Source organism: Chiloscyllium plagiosum, unplaced genomic scaffold, assembly GCF_037043375.1.
Source record: "Chiloscyllium plagiosum isolate Xiang-an unplaced genomic scaffold, Cpla_swu_hap1 HiC_scaffold_1, whole genome shotgun sequence".
Classification (NCBI taxonomy): Eukaryota; Metazoa; Chordata; class Chondrichthyes; order Orectolobiformes; family Hemiscylliidae; genus Chiloscyllium; species Chiloscyllium plagiosum.
In genome coordinates, this window is record NW_028270139.1 from 152,899,355 (window position 1) to 152,915,380 (window position 16,026).

Sequence of the window (16,026 nt, forward strand, 5' to 3'; positions counted from 1 at the left end):
TGACCGAACAGGCTGTTGACTTCCTACGCATAGGGAAGGGAATGATGGAAGACTTACGACGGAGGTTACCATTGTATCTATCAGACTATACTGATGGTGAGTAAACAGGTTTTCACAAACCTCTTGACCATGGCCTTACTCGTGTTGATTGAGACTATGTTGCTCTGTCTTGGGAAACAAGTATAATGGCCACCAAGTGCATTTCCATACAAAAGGATTCAACCAGGTGACTGGTCACTTCACTTCAGTTATTTTTGGCTCATTTTGAAACCAGACAATACTGCCCTGAGATGTGTGTGTATTTTGAACTGTTGGTCCCATTGTCCAGAAGGCTTGGAGAGGGAGGTTCTGAATACTTGGGGAGTGGGGCATGGGGAGAGAGAGAGACCCCCCTGGTGGAGGAATTGCAGAGAGCAAGACTGGGCATCAAGAAGCACTGGGAATTCGGGGAAGGTGATTGCGCAGATGTGGAAATCTGAGAAAAGATGGGGAAATCCTGAAGGAGGAACATTGGTGGTTTGGGCTCCAATAAGACTGTGGGGAATGACAGATGGAGTGCCACGTGAGAAATTGTGAGGTCATGCATTTTGGTAGGAGCAATAGAGGGATAGACGATTTTCGAAATGGGGAGAAGATTCAGAAGTCTGAACTGCAAAGAGACTTGAGTTCTAGTCTAGGATTCTCTCAAGGTAACCCTGCAGGTTGAGTCAGTAATTAAAGGCAAATGCCATGATAGCATTTATTTTGAGAGGACTTAAATATAAAAGCAGGGATGTGCTTCTGCTCTGGCTCTGCTCAGACCACATTTGGAGTATTGTGCACAGTTTTGGAAATGGTCCCAGGAATGAAAAGCTTAACATATGAGGAACGTTTGAGGACTGTGGGTTTATACTTGATGGGATTTAGAAGGATGGTGGCGGTGGGGGGGGGGATCGGATCTAATTGAAACATACAGAATACTGAATGGCCTTAACAGAGTAGATGTTGGGAAGATGTTACCACTGGTAGGAGAGACTAGGAATTGAGGGCATAGCTTTTGAGTAAAGGGAAGACCTTTCAGAACGGAGATAAGGAGAAACTTCTTCAGCCAAAGAGTGGTGAATCTATGGAATTCACTGCCACAGAAAGCTGTGGAGGCCAGGTCATTGAGTACATTTAAGACTGAGTTAGATAGGTTTTTAAATGTCATGGAGATCAAGGGTTATGGGGAAAAAGTGGGACAATGGGGTTGAGAAACGTAGCAGTCATGATTGAAGAGCGGAGCGCCACCATTGGGCGGCACGGTGGCACAGTGGTTAGCACTGCTGCCTCACAGCGCCAGAGACCCGGGTTCAATTCCCGCCTCAGACGACTGACTGTGTGGAGTTTGCACGTTCTCCCCGTGTCTGCGTGGGTTTCCTCCGGGTGCTCCGGTTTCCTCCCACAGTCCAAAAGATGTGCAGGTAAGGTGAATTGGCCATGCTAAATTGCCTGTAGTGTTAGGTAAGGGGTAAATGTAGGGGTATGGGTAGGTTGTGGACTTGTTGGGCTGAAGGGCCTGTTTCCATACTGTAAGTAATCTACTCTAATCTAATCTAAAAGACTCGATGGGCTGAATGGCCTAATTCTGCTCCTGTGTTCGCGGTTTTGACAAGATTTGTAGCTCAGATTGATGAGTATGTAAGTTAGCTCGCTGAGCTTGCAAGTTTGTTTTCAGATGTTTCATCACCATACTAGGTAACATAATCAGTGAGAGTCTCTGAAGCGCTGGTGGTATGTCCCACCTCTCTGCTTACCAGTCTTTGTTTCTTAACAAAATCAAACAAGCAGACACAACGCAACCAAAAACTAGAGCCATATTACCCCACATCAAAGATATCAGAAATTACTTCCAGACTACTCAGACCCTGTGGCATCATGGTAGCCCACAAACCTACCAACATGCTTAAACAGTGACTAATAAACCTAAAGGATCCAATAAACACCACCAGCAAATCTAACGTCATTTACAAGATACCATGCAGGAACTGTAAAAGACACCACATCGGACAAACTAACAAGAAACTGGCCATCAGGATACATGAACACCAATTGGCCACCAAAAGACATGTCCCACTCTCTCTCGTTTCTATACATACAGACCAAGGCCACCACTTTGACTGGGACAACACCCGCCTCCTAGGACAGGCGAAACAAAGACACGCACAAGAATTCTTAGAGGCATGATATTCTAACCAGAACTCTATCAATAAACACATTGACTTGGACCATATCTATCTTCCCTTGGGGGAAAATAAAGAACAGGAAATGGCATCACCTACCTTAAGAAATCAAGACTTATAAATAGAGAGGTGGGACATACCACAGCGCTTTATCAGAGACTCTCACTGATGATGTTACCTAATCATCGTGATGAAACATCAGAGAACAAACCTACAAGTTCAGCGAGCTAACTTACATATGTATCTGCTCCTATGTCTTATGGGAGTGGATTTGGAAGGTGGAAAAGTGGTCATTGAACAATTTTGGCAAGGAATGAAGTCTTGGCCCATTGAGCCATGCTAATTCCCAATATAACAGTCCAATCAGACCCAGTCCTTTTATAGCATATTGTGCCCACCATTACCCCATTACCAACAAATTACAGCAACACAAACTAATTGGGTTTTTCCTACCTCACCCCATGAGTTGTTGGTAGATTAGGAACAGGGAGTCAAGATTTTTGACTGTTTGAAGTTCCTGGTTGTTTCCATTACCAACAGCTGAATTGGTGACAAATTCTAAGTCGTTATCATTATTTAACAAAAAAGTTCTTGCTCATGCTGCCGTTGCATCTTTTGTGAAAAATCTTGACTCCCTGTTCCTAATCTACCAACAACTCATGGGGTGAGGTAGGAAAAACCCAATTAGTTTGTGTTGCTGTAATTTGTTGGTAATGGGGTATTATTTCAAATTACCTTTTGTGGCAGCTGACAGCTTGGAAAATGTTTGTCAATAGATGTTATTTAGCTTCCATCACTATACACCTTCCTAATGGCTCTGGCCCCTCTCCGAATTATCCATCTGCAGCCATTCAGATCCCTGTTATTTTGCATTCTGCGTTATCAAGCCTTTGTTTTTCATTTGTTAATGTTTCTAACTTTGCCTTTTTAAAAAAAAAGGCACACTTTTAAAACTTTCCACCTTGCACTCATCAGTAAACATGGTCCTTTTTCCTGCAAAAAACACATCCTCCTTGAAATAATATTTACACGCTATGGCAGATTGAGTGACTCGCATTGAGTCCAACTGATCATCCTCAATCTGCTTGTCAGTGTAATATTTAGCATGCTATGGATTGTTTAGTAAGTACTGTCCAATCACTGAATCACATGTAATCCTTAAATATGTTTTGAGTTCTGCTTGACACACAGCTGAAGGAGTATGTTGTTTGGAATGAGCTGCCAGTAACGTGGATGTATGAGCTATATACCTGACATGCACCAACACTGAACTTCCATACTGCTTCCAGTACTTTTGAGATAGATTGTGTACATGCAGAGACAGCTATCTCAACCCTTTTGGAGAAGGGATATGGTATGCTTACCTGGTCTACCTAAGTGACTACAGACCCATAGGTTGACTTGTAACTGACCTCTGAAATAGCACAGCAAACCAGAGTTCAAGGGCAATTGGAGATGGGCAACAATCCTGATTTTTGTCAGCAACACCCACATCCCATGGAAAACATTTTTAAAATCCAAGGACTGTAGGGGAGATGTTATCAATATCCTAGTCTATATTTATCCCTTCGTGGCTTCATTTGTGTGAGTCTGTAATATTACGTTGAATTAAACAAAAGTGTGGGGTGACGCGTACTTCCGAGATGCATTCTCCATGGCAATACCACAACCAATGAGAGTTAACCTGCTAATCAGTCAGCAACATTTTCTCTCTCTGTATAAAACCATTGCTCTCTTTGAGGTTTGACAATTCTTGAGTCTGTCCTAATGAATGAGGTGAAAAGCTCCAACTGGGTATCTTATTTCTTTTCAGTAAAACTCCAGTACTGTACTCCCTAGCAATTTATTTTAAACTTCATTAAAATAATTGGATGGAGAATTATGAGCTTGGGGGTAAGTAATTCCTTGATGTGTGCTCAGAGACTGCCCCAGGGGTATGGAAGCAATAAATTTATTGCGTTGTTACTCACTGTGCTCACTTCCATAAACAAATAGAAATTACCTCATGAAATTTTCTTTATGCATTTGTCAATTCCATAACCCTTTTTAAAAGAAATAAATACGTCAGAAGGAAGTTATTTTCCTCATTGGATTTCCAGGTTCACAGGTTTCTTTATTCATGGGTATTGTTTGATGTCCGCACAATTGCTAATCTATAGCCCCTAATCATGTACTCTCTTGGAGCTTTTGAGAATTTAATCTGATCTCCAAGTTGTTTGGCTGGGGTGAAAATCTTAACACTCTCAGATTCTGAAGATTTACGTGAGAGTTTCTGGAATCCACGTTATTGGAGTGATGTGATAGCACTGGAAATAGTGCAGGGGAGATTTACCAGGATGTTGCCTGAGCTAGAGAGATTGGGGTGGTTGTTCTTTTTGAGCAGAGGAGATTGAGATGTATAAAATTGAGGGCATAGGTACGGTAGACAGGAGGAGATGTTTCTTCTTGATCGAGGGGTCAGTTGACTAAGGGAAGGGGCAGGAGGTTTGATGGAGATATAAGGAAAAACCCTTTCATCCAGTGGATGGTGGGAATCTGGAACTCGCTGCCTGTAAGCGTGTTTGAGGCAAAAACCCTCATCGTACAAAGAAGTATTTCTAGGTGCCCTTGCAATGCCCAGGCCTTCAAGGCTGTGAGGTGAAAGTGAGGATTGCAGATGGTGGAGATCAGAGTCTAGATTAGAGTGGTGCTGGAAAAGCACAGCAGGTCAGGCAGCATCTGAGGAGCAGGAAAATCGACGTTTCGGGCAGGAGCCCTTCATCAGGATCTCATTCCTGATGAAGGGCTCCTGTCCGAAACATCGATTTTCCTGCTCCTCAGATGCTGCCTGACCTGCTGTGCTTTTCCAGCACCACTCTAATCTTGACTTCAAGGCTATGAGCCAAGTGCTGGAAAATGGGATTATGTGATTTAGAATGGTTAGGTCTTTGACCGAACATACGTAATCGTCCTTTTCTCTGTGCTGTAGACCTCTATGACTCTAAATATAGACTGGGGCATTGAGAATAACTTGCACTAACTTCTTTTTTCTTTTCAATTTTCTTTATTCTCCCATGGGATGTCAGAGTGTCACTGACAAGGTAAGCGTCTGTTACCGATCCCTCAGTAAACTGTATAGCTTGCTGGGCCATTTCATAACTGTTCATAGCTGCAATTGCTTTAGCCCAACCAGGTAACATCCTGGTAAATCTCTTCCACAGCCTCTCCCGTTCTATCACATCCTTTCTATGATATGAATTCCAGAACTGTGTGTAATAGTCTTTACTGATTCTGAAGGTTTAGAAGATTTTGCTACAACTAAGCAAGTTGGAGGAAAAGAACAGATTAAATTCTCAAAGCAGACAAGAGAGTTCCCATCAGGATAACACCATGTTATCCTTTCCAGAACAATGTTGAATCTAATGGAGTTATGATTGCAGTCTGCAAAATGCTCCCCCACTGATACTTTAACCACTTAGCCGTTGGCTTCATTACCTAAAATTAAGTCCTGCTGCTGTTTTTCCTATGTTACAACAGTAAGTAACACTTCAAACGTACTTCAGTCGTAAAGCACTTTAAGAGGTTTTAGAGAAGTATTTATTTGAGAATCTGCGAATACAAATCTGAATAAAGGAGTGCTGCAGTCAATAGGGAGTTGAGATTTACTTATTAGTAAGAAGCAACAGCCTCAGTGACAGTATATAGCAAGACCCTTTTGCCTGCTGGACTCCAGCCAGATATCTCCAAATGCAGGTAGCAGTCCTGATTTAAAGCAGAAGATAAAGCATGGATAGTAATGTTTCCAGAGGGTTTTGGAGGAGGTGAGAAGTCAATGCACCATCAATTATTTGCAAAGCCAGGAACAACAATTAAGGTAACAGCATAAACTTAGACCATAAGGTATAGCAGCAGAATTAATCCATTCATCCCACCGAGTCTACTCTGCGATTCGATCGTGGCTGATTTGTTTCTCAACCCCATTCTCCTGTCACCTCTCAGTAACCCTTGAATTCCCTTAACAGTTAAGAACCTGTCAATCTCTGTCTTAATGACGAGGCCTCCATAGTCATCTCTGGCAATGAGTTTCACAGATTAATCACCCTCTGGCTGAAGAAATTCCCCCTCCTCCTCTCCATTCTAAAGCATCATCCCTTCACTCTCTGGCTGTACCCTGGGTCATTGTCTCTCTGACTAGTGGAAGCTTCCATGATAACTTGAGTCATCACCTCTTATTTCGAAAAGTGTGGTAGTGGAAAAGCACAGCCGATCAGGCAACATTTGACGAGGAAGAGAGTCGACATTTGGAGCATAAGCTTTTCATCATTCCTGAGGCTCCTCGGATGCTGCCTGACAGGCTGTGCTTTTCCAGCGCCACACCTTTAGAGTCTGATCTCCAGCATCTGCAGTCCCCACTTCCTCCTCCTCATCTCTCGTTGACTAATTTTCTCTAACGCCTTTCATTTAGGGAAAATGCAACTCTGGTTTGATTTTTCTGAAAGCACCTTGCCACTTCCATTGCTGTTTTGCCTGTCAATGGTCTGGTTAACTAGCGAACCTGGCAGCTATAAGAAAATGGCCCCCACATGAAAGTCCACAAATGTCTGAGCCCATAACACGCTTTCTTAAAGTCAGCTGCAAACTTTATCCAGACTAATCCTTTCTACATGTAGTTGTTGAATTTATAATTTAGAAGTCAGAAGAGAGATGGGCAATGGCTGGCAGGTTTAAATCTGATGACGTTTAAATTATATAATTTCCCTTTCCCAAAATTGTGCCTGGATGGAACAGAAAATCCAAAAGACCTGTGGATGCTGAAAATCATAAACAGAAATTGCTAGGAAATCAGCAGCTCTGGCAACATCTGTGAAGAGAAATCCGAGTTCATGTTTCAGCTCTGGTGACCCTTCTTCAGAACTGTTCATCCCTCGTTGGGATGGAAGTGAAATCTTTTTTTAATTCTACGTCTTGCTTTCTACTTTTGACTCCCAGTCCTATCTCCACCCCATAAATCCTTTAAAGCTAAAATTCTTAGCCATGCTTTCAAGTCAGCCGTTGCTATCATTTCTGTAAATCACTAGTTGCATTTGCAGTAATTGTCGGTCTGTGGGCAACATACTTTTTGATAAAGAACCTCCTCAGCCGCACTCCGTTTGTAGCCTTTGCTCTGACTTGTCACTTTTGGCGTTGTGTCCGTTGCTATGATGTTCTTCATTTCTATGACTCTGGTCTTATGTATCCCAACCACACTTCCTTAATTTATCATTTTTTTTTGTCTTAACTTAGTGACCAGCCTGACTCACTGAGACTTCTTATTTTTGTAAATATTTCTCCACATTCCCACTTCTTCTTTCTCATCGATTAAATAAACTTCTAACTTACCTACTGGTTTATTTCATATTTCTCTTTTAAGGTTTCTCTCCGTAAAGTGCCTTGCAGTGTTTTTCTGCGTTCTCATTGTTAAGGTAAAGCAACATTTATAATGCCTTTTAACGTAATGAAACTTCCAGGTGATTCACAGGAACAGAGATATTAGGCCGGATAATAATAATCAGCTTGGTCAGAGACAATGTGTTAAATAATTCCCTAAAGGTGGAAGACAATGAAGAGAGGGGTGGGGGAGGATGTTCCCAAGCTTAGGGCCTAGGCAACGGAGGCTGTAGCCACCAATGGTGCAGCAACTTTTAAAGTTGATAATGTTCAAACGGCCAGAATTGGAGAGCAGATATCTTGCGAGGCTGGAGATTAGACACGGTGGAGGTTGTGGATGTGAAAACCAGGTTAAAAATTTTAAACTCTGCACATTGCTTGATCAGCAGCCCAGTGTGACTTGGTGTGAGTTAAGACTTGTGGGCTTTTGGATAAGCTCAAGTTTACGGAAGGTAGAATGTGGATGACCAGGAATGAATTGGAATAATCTGGTCTAGAAGTAGCAAAAAGGTTTCGTCAGCAGAGAGCTGAGACAGGGCTGTGGTTAGGCAGTGTTCCAGCAGTAGTGATCTTAGTGATAAGCTCATCTTTGAAACAAAAATAGCACCAAGGTTGGGAACAGACCATTGCCATGAAGAGGTAAGGAGTTGCGTTTGAGATGATGAATGGTTGCAGCCTTCCCAGTATTGAATTGAAGAAAGTTTCTGCTCCTTCAGTATTGGAAGTCTGATTAGCTTGCTGACTTAATGACAGTAAGGGAGCTGAAAGGTGCAGTTGGAACTGGATGTTGATATGAAAACCTTTTAGGAGATGTAGATAGGAAATAGGAGAGATGAAGCACATCATGAAGAAACCATGCAGCAGCAAGAAGAGAAGCCATTGAAAATAGAGTAGAGTAATAAGCATGAAAGCTCAGAGAAAAGCTGCATGATATTGGGGAGAGCCTTTGGCCTGAAAAACAAGTCCAAAAAGATGAAGAAAAGCTTACCATTGCTAATGTCACAGAATTTAATAAGAGCTGCTTTGATCCTGTAGCATTGACCAAAACCACTTTGGAAGGATTCAAAACTGGAATTCTAGGAATGTGGGGATGAAGTTGGGTGGATTGAAGATGCGGTAGAAACTTATGTGAACACCTGTTGGCAGGAGTTGGCCTTTTCGAGCATGCTCCAGTATTCAATATGACTATAGCTGACCTTCAACCTCAACTCCACTTTCCTGCCCGCTGTCCACTTCTCTTGATAGGGTGGATAGAGATAAGCTATTTCCCATGGTTGGGGAAACATGCAGCATACTCAGAATAAAGTCCAGACCGTTCAGGAGAGATGTTAGGAGTCAGTGCATTACTGACTACAAGATGCTGCAGTGGAAAGCTTTCCTTGTGTTGCCTCCATCATAGGCTTGATGGCCAAATGGCCTCTTCCTGATCTTAGAGTCTGAAGCTCTTCTACAAGTTAGCTTAAATCAGTTCTCATCGTTATCCACCCTTCTGCTTTTAGATGCTGTTTGGCTTTAGTTACTTGCAAACCACAAATGATGTTGATGAACATGCCTGTTCTCTGGACTTGCTGTGCTCTAGCTGGTCTTTTTTTTAACCGAAGAATGGGACATGAAAACTTTTAGTTTGGCACCGGTGCAGGAGTTGCAGCTGCTATGCGTAATTATGTTGCTTTTATTTGGCCTGTCTGATTCGTCATCTTTTGATCGCACTTTATGACTGCTCGCTGGGATTTAGTGTTCCTGCCAGAGGGATGTTTTGGGTTATCCCAAAATGCACACATCAAGTGAAACAAAAAAAGCTCTATTAAATGGAGCCTATTACCCTTTTTGCACAGGATGTTCAGTTTGAAAATCATTTCTCTCTTGGGGGAACACACCTCCTGGACAGAGGCATGGCCGGAATCAGTTTGCTGTCTGAGAGATTTGTTGGTGCTGAACCATCAAATCGTGCCAGAAGCAAAATAAACATCTCGCACCCCACTCTGAGTTCAGAAAGGACAGATATATGTTTTTAATGTGTCTGTTTTGTGCTGCAGGATTCACTGCATTACCTCTGAGCCCCACGCTGGATGTGAGCCCTGAGCTGTATTGACAATTTCTCAGTACAGCATTGCAAGGGAGGGCTGCATTGTAAGAGATGTTGGGGTTGGGACTGTTTCTGGAGACGCACAACAGGTCAGGCAGCATCCAAGGAGCAGGAGAATTGATGTTTCAGGCATAAGCCCTTCATCAGGATTCTCGATGAAGGGCTTATGCCTGAAACGTTGATTCACCTGCTCTTCGAATGCTACCTGACCTGCTGTGCTTTTCCAGCAACACACTCTTGACTCTGATCTCCAGCATCTGCAGTCCTCACTTTCTCCTTGTAAGAGATGTTGGCGTCTGATTCCTATTTTGTTGTCGGGGTGGGGGGGTTTGCTAGATTTTTACCCCCTAAAGGTATCTAAGGATCTTTAGATTTACAAAGCTGGCATTAATTTTCCTCCTCCTAATCTAAATCTTAGTCATGTTAAATGGGTGACCATTTGGAAGGCTTGGTGGTAGATTCTCATTCCTGAGTAACAAGAAATAGGTATTGTATAGTGAGATTGCACACTATAGTCAAGTAAAACTAGATATAGTTGCCACCAGGTAAGTAATACTACGTATCTGAAGTAGGTGCTCAGTCTAAATTACATACTTACAGATGACAGAGTCTATCTGCAGATTAACCAAGCTCATTCCAGGAAGTTATAGGTATAAGAGTGGGTGGTTCTCAATTGTTGGCAGCTGACCCTTTCGTGACAATCACCTTTTCACAGCAGAATGTACAGCGATGGCCAGAGAGTCAGGTAATGTTCTGTGGGCCTGGGTTTGAATCCCACCATTGTGTTCAATAGAAATCTGGTATTAACGTCTAATGATAACCATGAAACCATTATCAATTGTCAGGGAAAATTCACTGATGTCCTTTAGGGAGGGAAAGTGTCATCCCTACCTGGTCTGGCCTAAATGTGAACCCAGAACCACAGTAATGTGGTTTTCTCTCTGGGCAATTAAGGATAGACAATAAATGTTGATCTTAGTTAGAGACAAAAAAAAGCTGTAGTGCAGCACAGTGGCTCAGTGGTTAGCACTGCTGCTTTAAAGTGCCAGAAACCCAGGTTCAATTCCAGCCTTGGGCGACTGTGTCTGTGTGGAGTTTGCACGTTCTCCCCATGTCTACGTGGGTTTACTCTGGGTGCTCCGGTTTCCTCCCGCAATCCAAAGATGTGCAGGTTAGGTGAATTGACCATGCTAAATTGCCCACAGTGTTCAGGGATGTGTTGGCTAGGTGCAGTAGTCAAGGGTAAATGTAGATTACTAGGGTAGGGGAATGGGTCTGGGTGTGTTACTCTTCGGAGGGTCGGGCCTTGTTGGGCCAATTGGCCTGTTTCCATACTGTAGGGATTCGATGCTTGAATCCAAAGTAGACAGACAGGAGGCTGGAAGAATATAGCAAGCCAAGCAGCATCAGAACGAGTCAAAATTTTGGGTATAGCCCTTCTTCAGGACTAGGTATGGGGGTAGGAGGAGCTACAGATAAAGGTGGGATGGGGAGAATAGCAGAAGGTGAGGTAGTGATAGGTGGATACTGGTAGAGGATACAACCTTGTTCATCAATTGGAGGGCTAAATATGTCTGATAGTTGGAAGGAAGGGTTGGTAGATGGAATGGAAGGAAGGGGGAGGGGGTGGGAAGGTTATTTGAAATTTGCGAACTCAATGTTAAGTCCTCCAGGCTGTAGGCTGCCCAGGTGGAAGATAAGATAGTGGTCCTCCAATTTGTGGTCTGATTTACTGTGGAAATGGAAGAGGCTGAGGATGGACATGTTGGAGGGGGAGTGGGATGGGGAATTGAAATGGCTGGTCAGGCTGGCTGTTTTGGGCCTGGCTGAGATGCTTGGTAAAGTGGTCACCTGGTCTGCACTGAGTCTCTCCAATGTAGAGAAGACCACAATGGGAGCACCGGCTGCAGTAGGCTGGGTTGGAGGAGATGCAGGTGAACCTCTGTCGCACCTGGAAGGACTGTTTGGGGCCCTGGATGGTGGGGAGGGAAGTGGTGTACAGGCAGGAGTTGCATCTTTTTCACTTACAGGAAAGGTCCTGAGGGTGGGAGGGTGGGAGGGGGGAATGCCTGATGGGTTGTGTGGCGTGAATGAGGGAGTGGCGAAGAGAACAGTTCTTGCAGAAGGACCCCACCAACCCCTTGAACACCCCCCCCCTTCACACTCCAATCCTCCTGCTCCCGGTATACTGTCATCGTGACAGCCCTCTACCACACCACCTCCAGTAGCGTTCCATAGTTCCACTGCTTTAAACTATTCCCCCCCCCCCCACCCAAACTAATAAAGATAGTAACCCCCCTTGTCCTCACTTTCCAACTCACCAGCCTCTGCATCCAACATCATCCTCAATCACGTTCGTCAACTTCAATTAGACCTCACTCCCCAGAACGTCTTCCATTTCCCCCTCCTCCCTGCCTTCCACAAGGACCGTTCCCTTTGCCACTCCCTGGTTCATGCCATACTCCCCACCAAACCCCCCAATACCCCTGGTACCTTTTTCTTTAATCGAGAAAGAGGCAGCATCTGCCCAAACGCCACTTCCCTTCCCTCACCCTCCTTGGTCCAGGGCCCCAAACGGTCCTTCCGGGTGAGACAGAGGTTCACCTGCATCTCCTGCAACCTAGTCTACTGCATTCGGTGCTCCCATTGTGGTGGTCTTTACATTGGAGAGACCAAATGTAGACGAGGTGTCAGTTTCACTGAGCACCTTCGGGCCTGAAATGGTGAGCTTGCCCTCTCAGTCACTGCCCATTTCAATTCCCCCCCCTCCCACCATCACCCCCGTCTCCGATGTGTCCATCCCCTGCCTCCTCTATATTGCACTTGTGAATCAAACTGTACATTGGAGGAGCAAGACTTTATCTTCCTCCTGGGCAGTCTACAGCCCGGAGGACCTAACATTGAGTTCTCGAATTTAAAAAACCTCCCCACCCATCCTCCAGCTCCCTTTCCAGCCCCACCCCCTCCCTTCCATTCCACCTACTGACCCTTCCTTCCAACTACCAACTGGACTCAGCCCTCTCATTGATCAGCCAGGTCATACCCACTACCCATAGCCACCTATCACTACCTCACCATTCCGCTACTTTCCCCACCCCACCTTTATTTGTAACTCTCACTAAACAAACAAACAAACAAACAAACATACATACATACATACATACATACATACATACATGTCACCTCCCGACGCAGCCTGGCGTGCTGATATCTTCCAATACATGTTGATCTGGGCAATAATACCCACACCTTGTGAGCAAATAGGAAAAATGTCAGATGTTACCTTAGACATGAGACCATTAAACCCAAGCTTTGTCTTCTGTACAAATGTCACCCCTCAACTGACACCAAAATCTGGATAACTGGCTACTGTCTCACTGTTTGAGGGACCTTGTTTACCACCGATTAACTGCTTCGTCTTTTGGCAGAAAGATGTGACTGAACACCTAAAACATCAAGTGAATTTCTGCAGGACCTTTAGAGCACCTGAAGAGTGCTGCATGAATCAGAAGGCTTTTAGTTCTTCCTGTCGTAGCCCCCAGATAATCTAGTTCTGCTGGTCCTACTTACCATGAACAATGCTAATTTTTGGGAAGTCTATTCCAGACGTTTGTGTAGCAATCACTGGTGTGTCCCAATCCATGTGTTTGGATTCTCTCTCCTGAATGTCATTCAACAACATCCCTGAGCTCGACGATGACTGATCTCACTTCTCATTATTTCTGTGACACCACTTCCCAAAAGCGAGGGGAGACCCATGAACCTTGGCATAAATTCTGACGTAATAGGCTAGAATCTTCTGTTGCCTAGTATCCCGTGGTGGAATCCCGTGAGCTGAATTTTGTTTTACCTCTGCCTTCAACTCAATTTATTTGGCTACAAGTTGCTGGGGATAACAGCCGTCCATGACCATGAAATCACGTGCAAACCAAAGGAGATCTTTCATCCCACTTGAGTCCTTGCTATCTCTCTGTGTTGAGTAATCCAGTATTCCCCATAAATGCCCCATTCATATGCTGGAAGGACATAACCTGGTTGCATTTCCTAACCAAATGAGGTTTAGAGATTAAGGAAAAGGATTTACAATCAAATAAACAATAGAAAGATTAAATTAAATGATGAGGTGTAAAAAGCTAGGAAGTAAAATTTGGGAAAAGACTGCAGTTTTATTGGCTCCTTTTTGAGCTGTAGAGATGGAGTAACAGAGAAGGAATAAAACCCTTCTCTTTTTAAATGGTTTAATTCCAGCTTTCTCTTTTGGCAGAGAGTTTAATCTCAACATGTCTAGATTTTGAGTTCTTATTTTTGGTGAGGCTGACGACAGAATGGAACAAGTTAGGCAGCAATTTGTGGCCAATCACAGAACATCATCTCACCTCAAATTGTTCGGTTATTCGGCACGAATAATGGGCTGCACATCAAACTTATTTGTTATTCTCACAACAAATTCTGGGCTAGTGTTGCTATGGTGAAAGTCATAAAATTACATGGAAATTAATATATCTCTAATCTTAATTAAATAACCAAACAACCTAGAAATTGTTTGTTTGTATTGTTTATGGTGGTATTAATGAAGGGACTAAATTGATTGTAACAACATTAAGTAAAAAGGAAAAAGATAAATCTGAAACCAGAGAAGCAGTGCTGGAAATCATTTGGTCTGTCAACATTTGAGAAGAAATCCATTTATCTTTTTTTTTTAAATAAAAAGACACAGATGCTGACTGATTCATTATGTTGAATCATTTCTGATTTTGTTTTGTTCTAACGTCTGTTGCAAAAAGAAACCTTAACTGGTACATTTATTTAAAATAATTTCCAAAGTTTATATTTTAACACATTTGCTTTGACTTTCTGATTTTTTTTTTCTAAATTTGTTTTTGGATATCATTGACCTGAAGGTTTCAGACTGATTGCTAAGATGTTCCATCACAGGGGTGTCAGGACTTTGAGACTGGATGAGGCCATTTGACTATTTTCAACCTACTCCACTGTTTAAAATATGGCTAATCTAGTTGTGATCTCAACTCTACTTTCCCTTCTGCCTTCCACAACTTTCGACTCCTGAATCTGTCATCTTGTTTACTCCAACCTCACCCAAATTTGCTTTCTCTTCAGCTTTGGTATCATTGAGGCATAAAGTTAAGGAATTTGCTCCTGAAAATGCTGTGTACATATTCCTTTTTTAAGATGTTCCTTGGTTACATGTTCCAGCATAACACAGTGCAACTTCCGTGGAAAAGCTTTTACATGGTTGAATTTCGGAGAAAGCACCTTTTGGCATATTTTACAAACTGATAAGGTGCTATCTAAATACAAGTTGCTTATTCCCCTCAGCCGCCTTCTGTACTGAGCCATGTGCCAAAGACAAAAAATGATGTAGAGGTTTCTGTTGAGTTGTTCTCTAGACCTTTACCTATTGTTTTCTCATTTTGCTATTGAGAATTAGCTTGGATCTTGGGATTTACCAGTCCAGTCATGCTTAATATTTAACCACATTCAACCTTTCTGGAATGCTGTACCCTAATATAATTGAGTTTATGAGATGCTAGCATTATTTTAATATGTCTTGTTTGGAAACACATCTGTTGAATTTTGCCCTTTCTTTCTTCTACCACAGGTATCATTGGTAAAAATAAATCTATTAGGAAGTATATCACCACCATCTTGTTTCTGTACTGCATCTGTTTACTGCCAACGATAGCTTTTGGTTCTCTGAATGCTGAGAATACCAGAGGGTCAATTGGTAAGATATTAAGTCTACATTTGTTCAGTATATTTTCTCAACCTCATCGGATGTACAGTTGGGGTTGAACCATAGGAACAGAAGTTGGCCATTTAGGTAATCAAGCATGTGGTGCCACTCAATGAGAGAGTGTCCGATCTCTGCCCTAACTCCATGTATCAGATTTTGCCCAATATCCCTCAGTACTTTGGCTAATGAGAATTCATCAAGCTCAGTTTTAAAATTAACAATTGGCCCATCATCAGTTAGCATTTCAAGAAGACTATTCCAAACTTCAAATGCTCCTTTGTTTGGACCAATATTTCCTAATTTGATAAAACAAAGAGCTATGGATGCTGGAAATCTGAAACAAAAACTGAAGTTGTTGATGAAACTCATCAGATCTTTCAGCATCAGTGGAGAGAAAGCAGAGTTAGTGTTTCAAGTTCAGTGACCCTTCTGAGATGAGTTTTCTAATTTTGTTTCCTAATTTGACTCCTTGAAGGCCTGGCATTTTATTTTTTGACTAGGCCTAGATTTCAGACTAGCAGAAATAGATTTTACCAATTTATTCTTAAATCTTTTGCTCAATGCTTTTAAATGTTTTG

The 16,026-nt window shown here is 42.8% G+C and overlaps 1 protein-coding gene across 1 annotated transcript in view; it reads left to right on the forward strand.

Moving 5' to 3' along the window:
• slc4a11 (solute carrier family 4 member 11) overlaps positions 1-16,026 on the forward strand; it is a 177,399-nt gene that overhangs the window by 115,159 nt on the left and 46,214 nt on the right. Inside the window, exons 9-10 of the mRNA XM_043696795.2 lie at positions 12-96; positions 15,314-15,439. Coding sequence (XP_043552730.2) covers positions 12-96; positions 15,314-15,439 — 211 coding nt within the window. The remainder of the gene's footprint in view (positions 1-11; positions 97-15,313; positions 15,440-16,026) is intronic.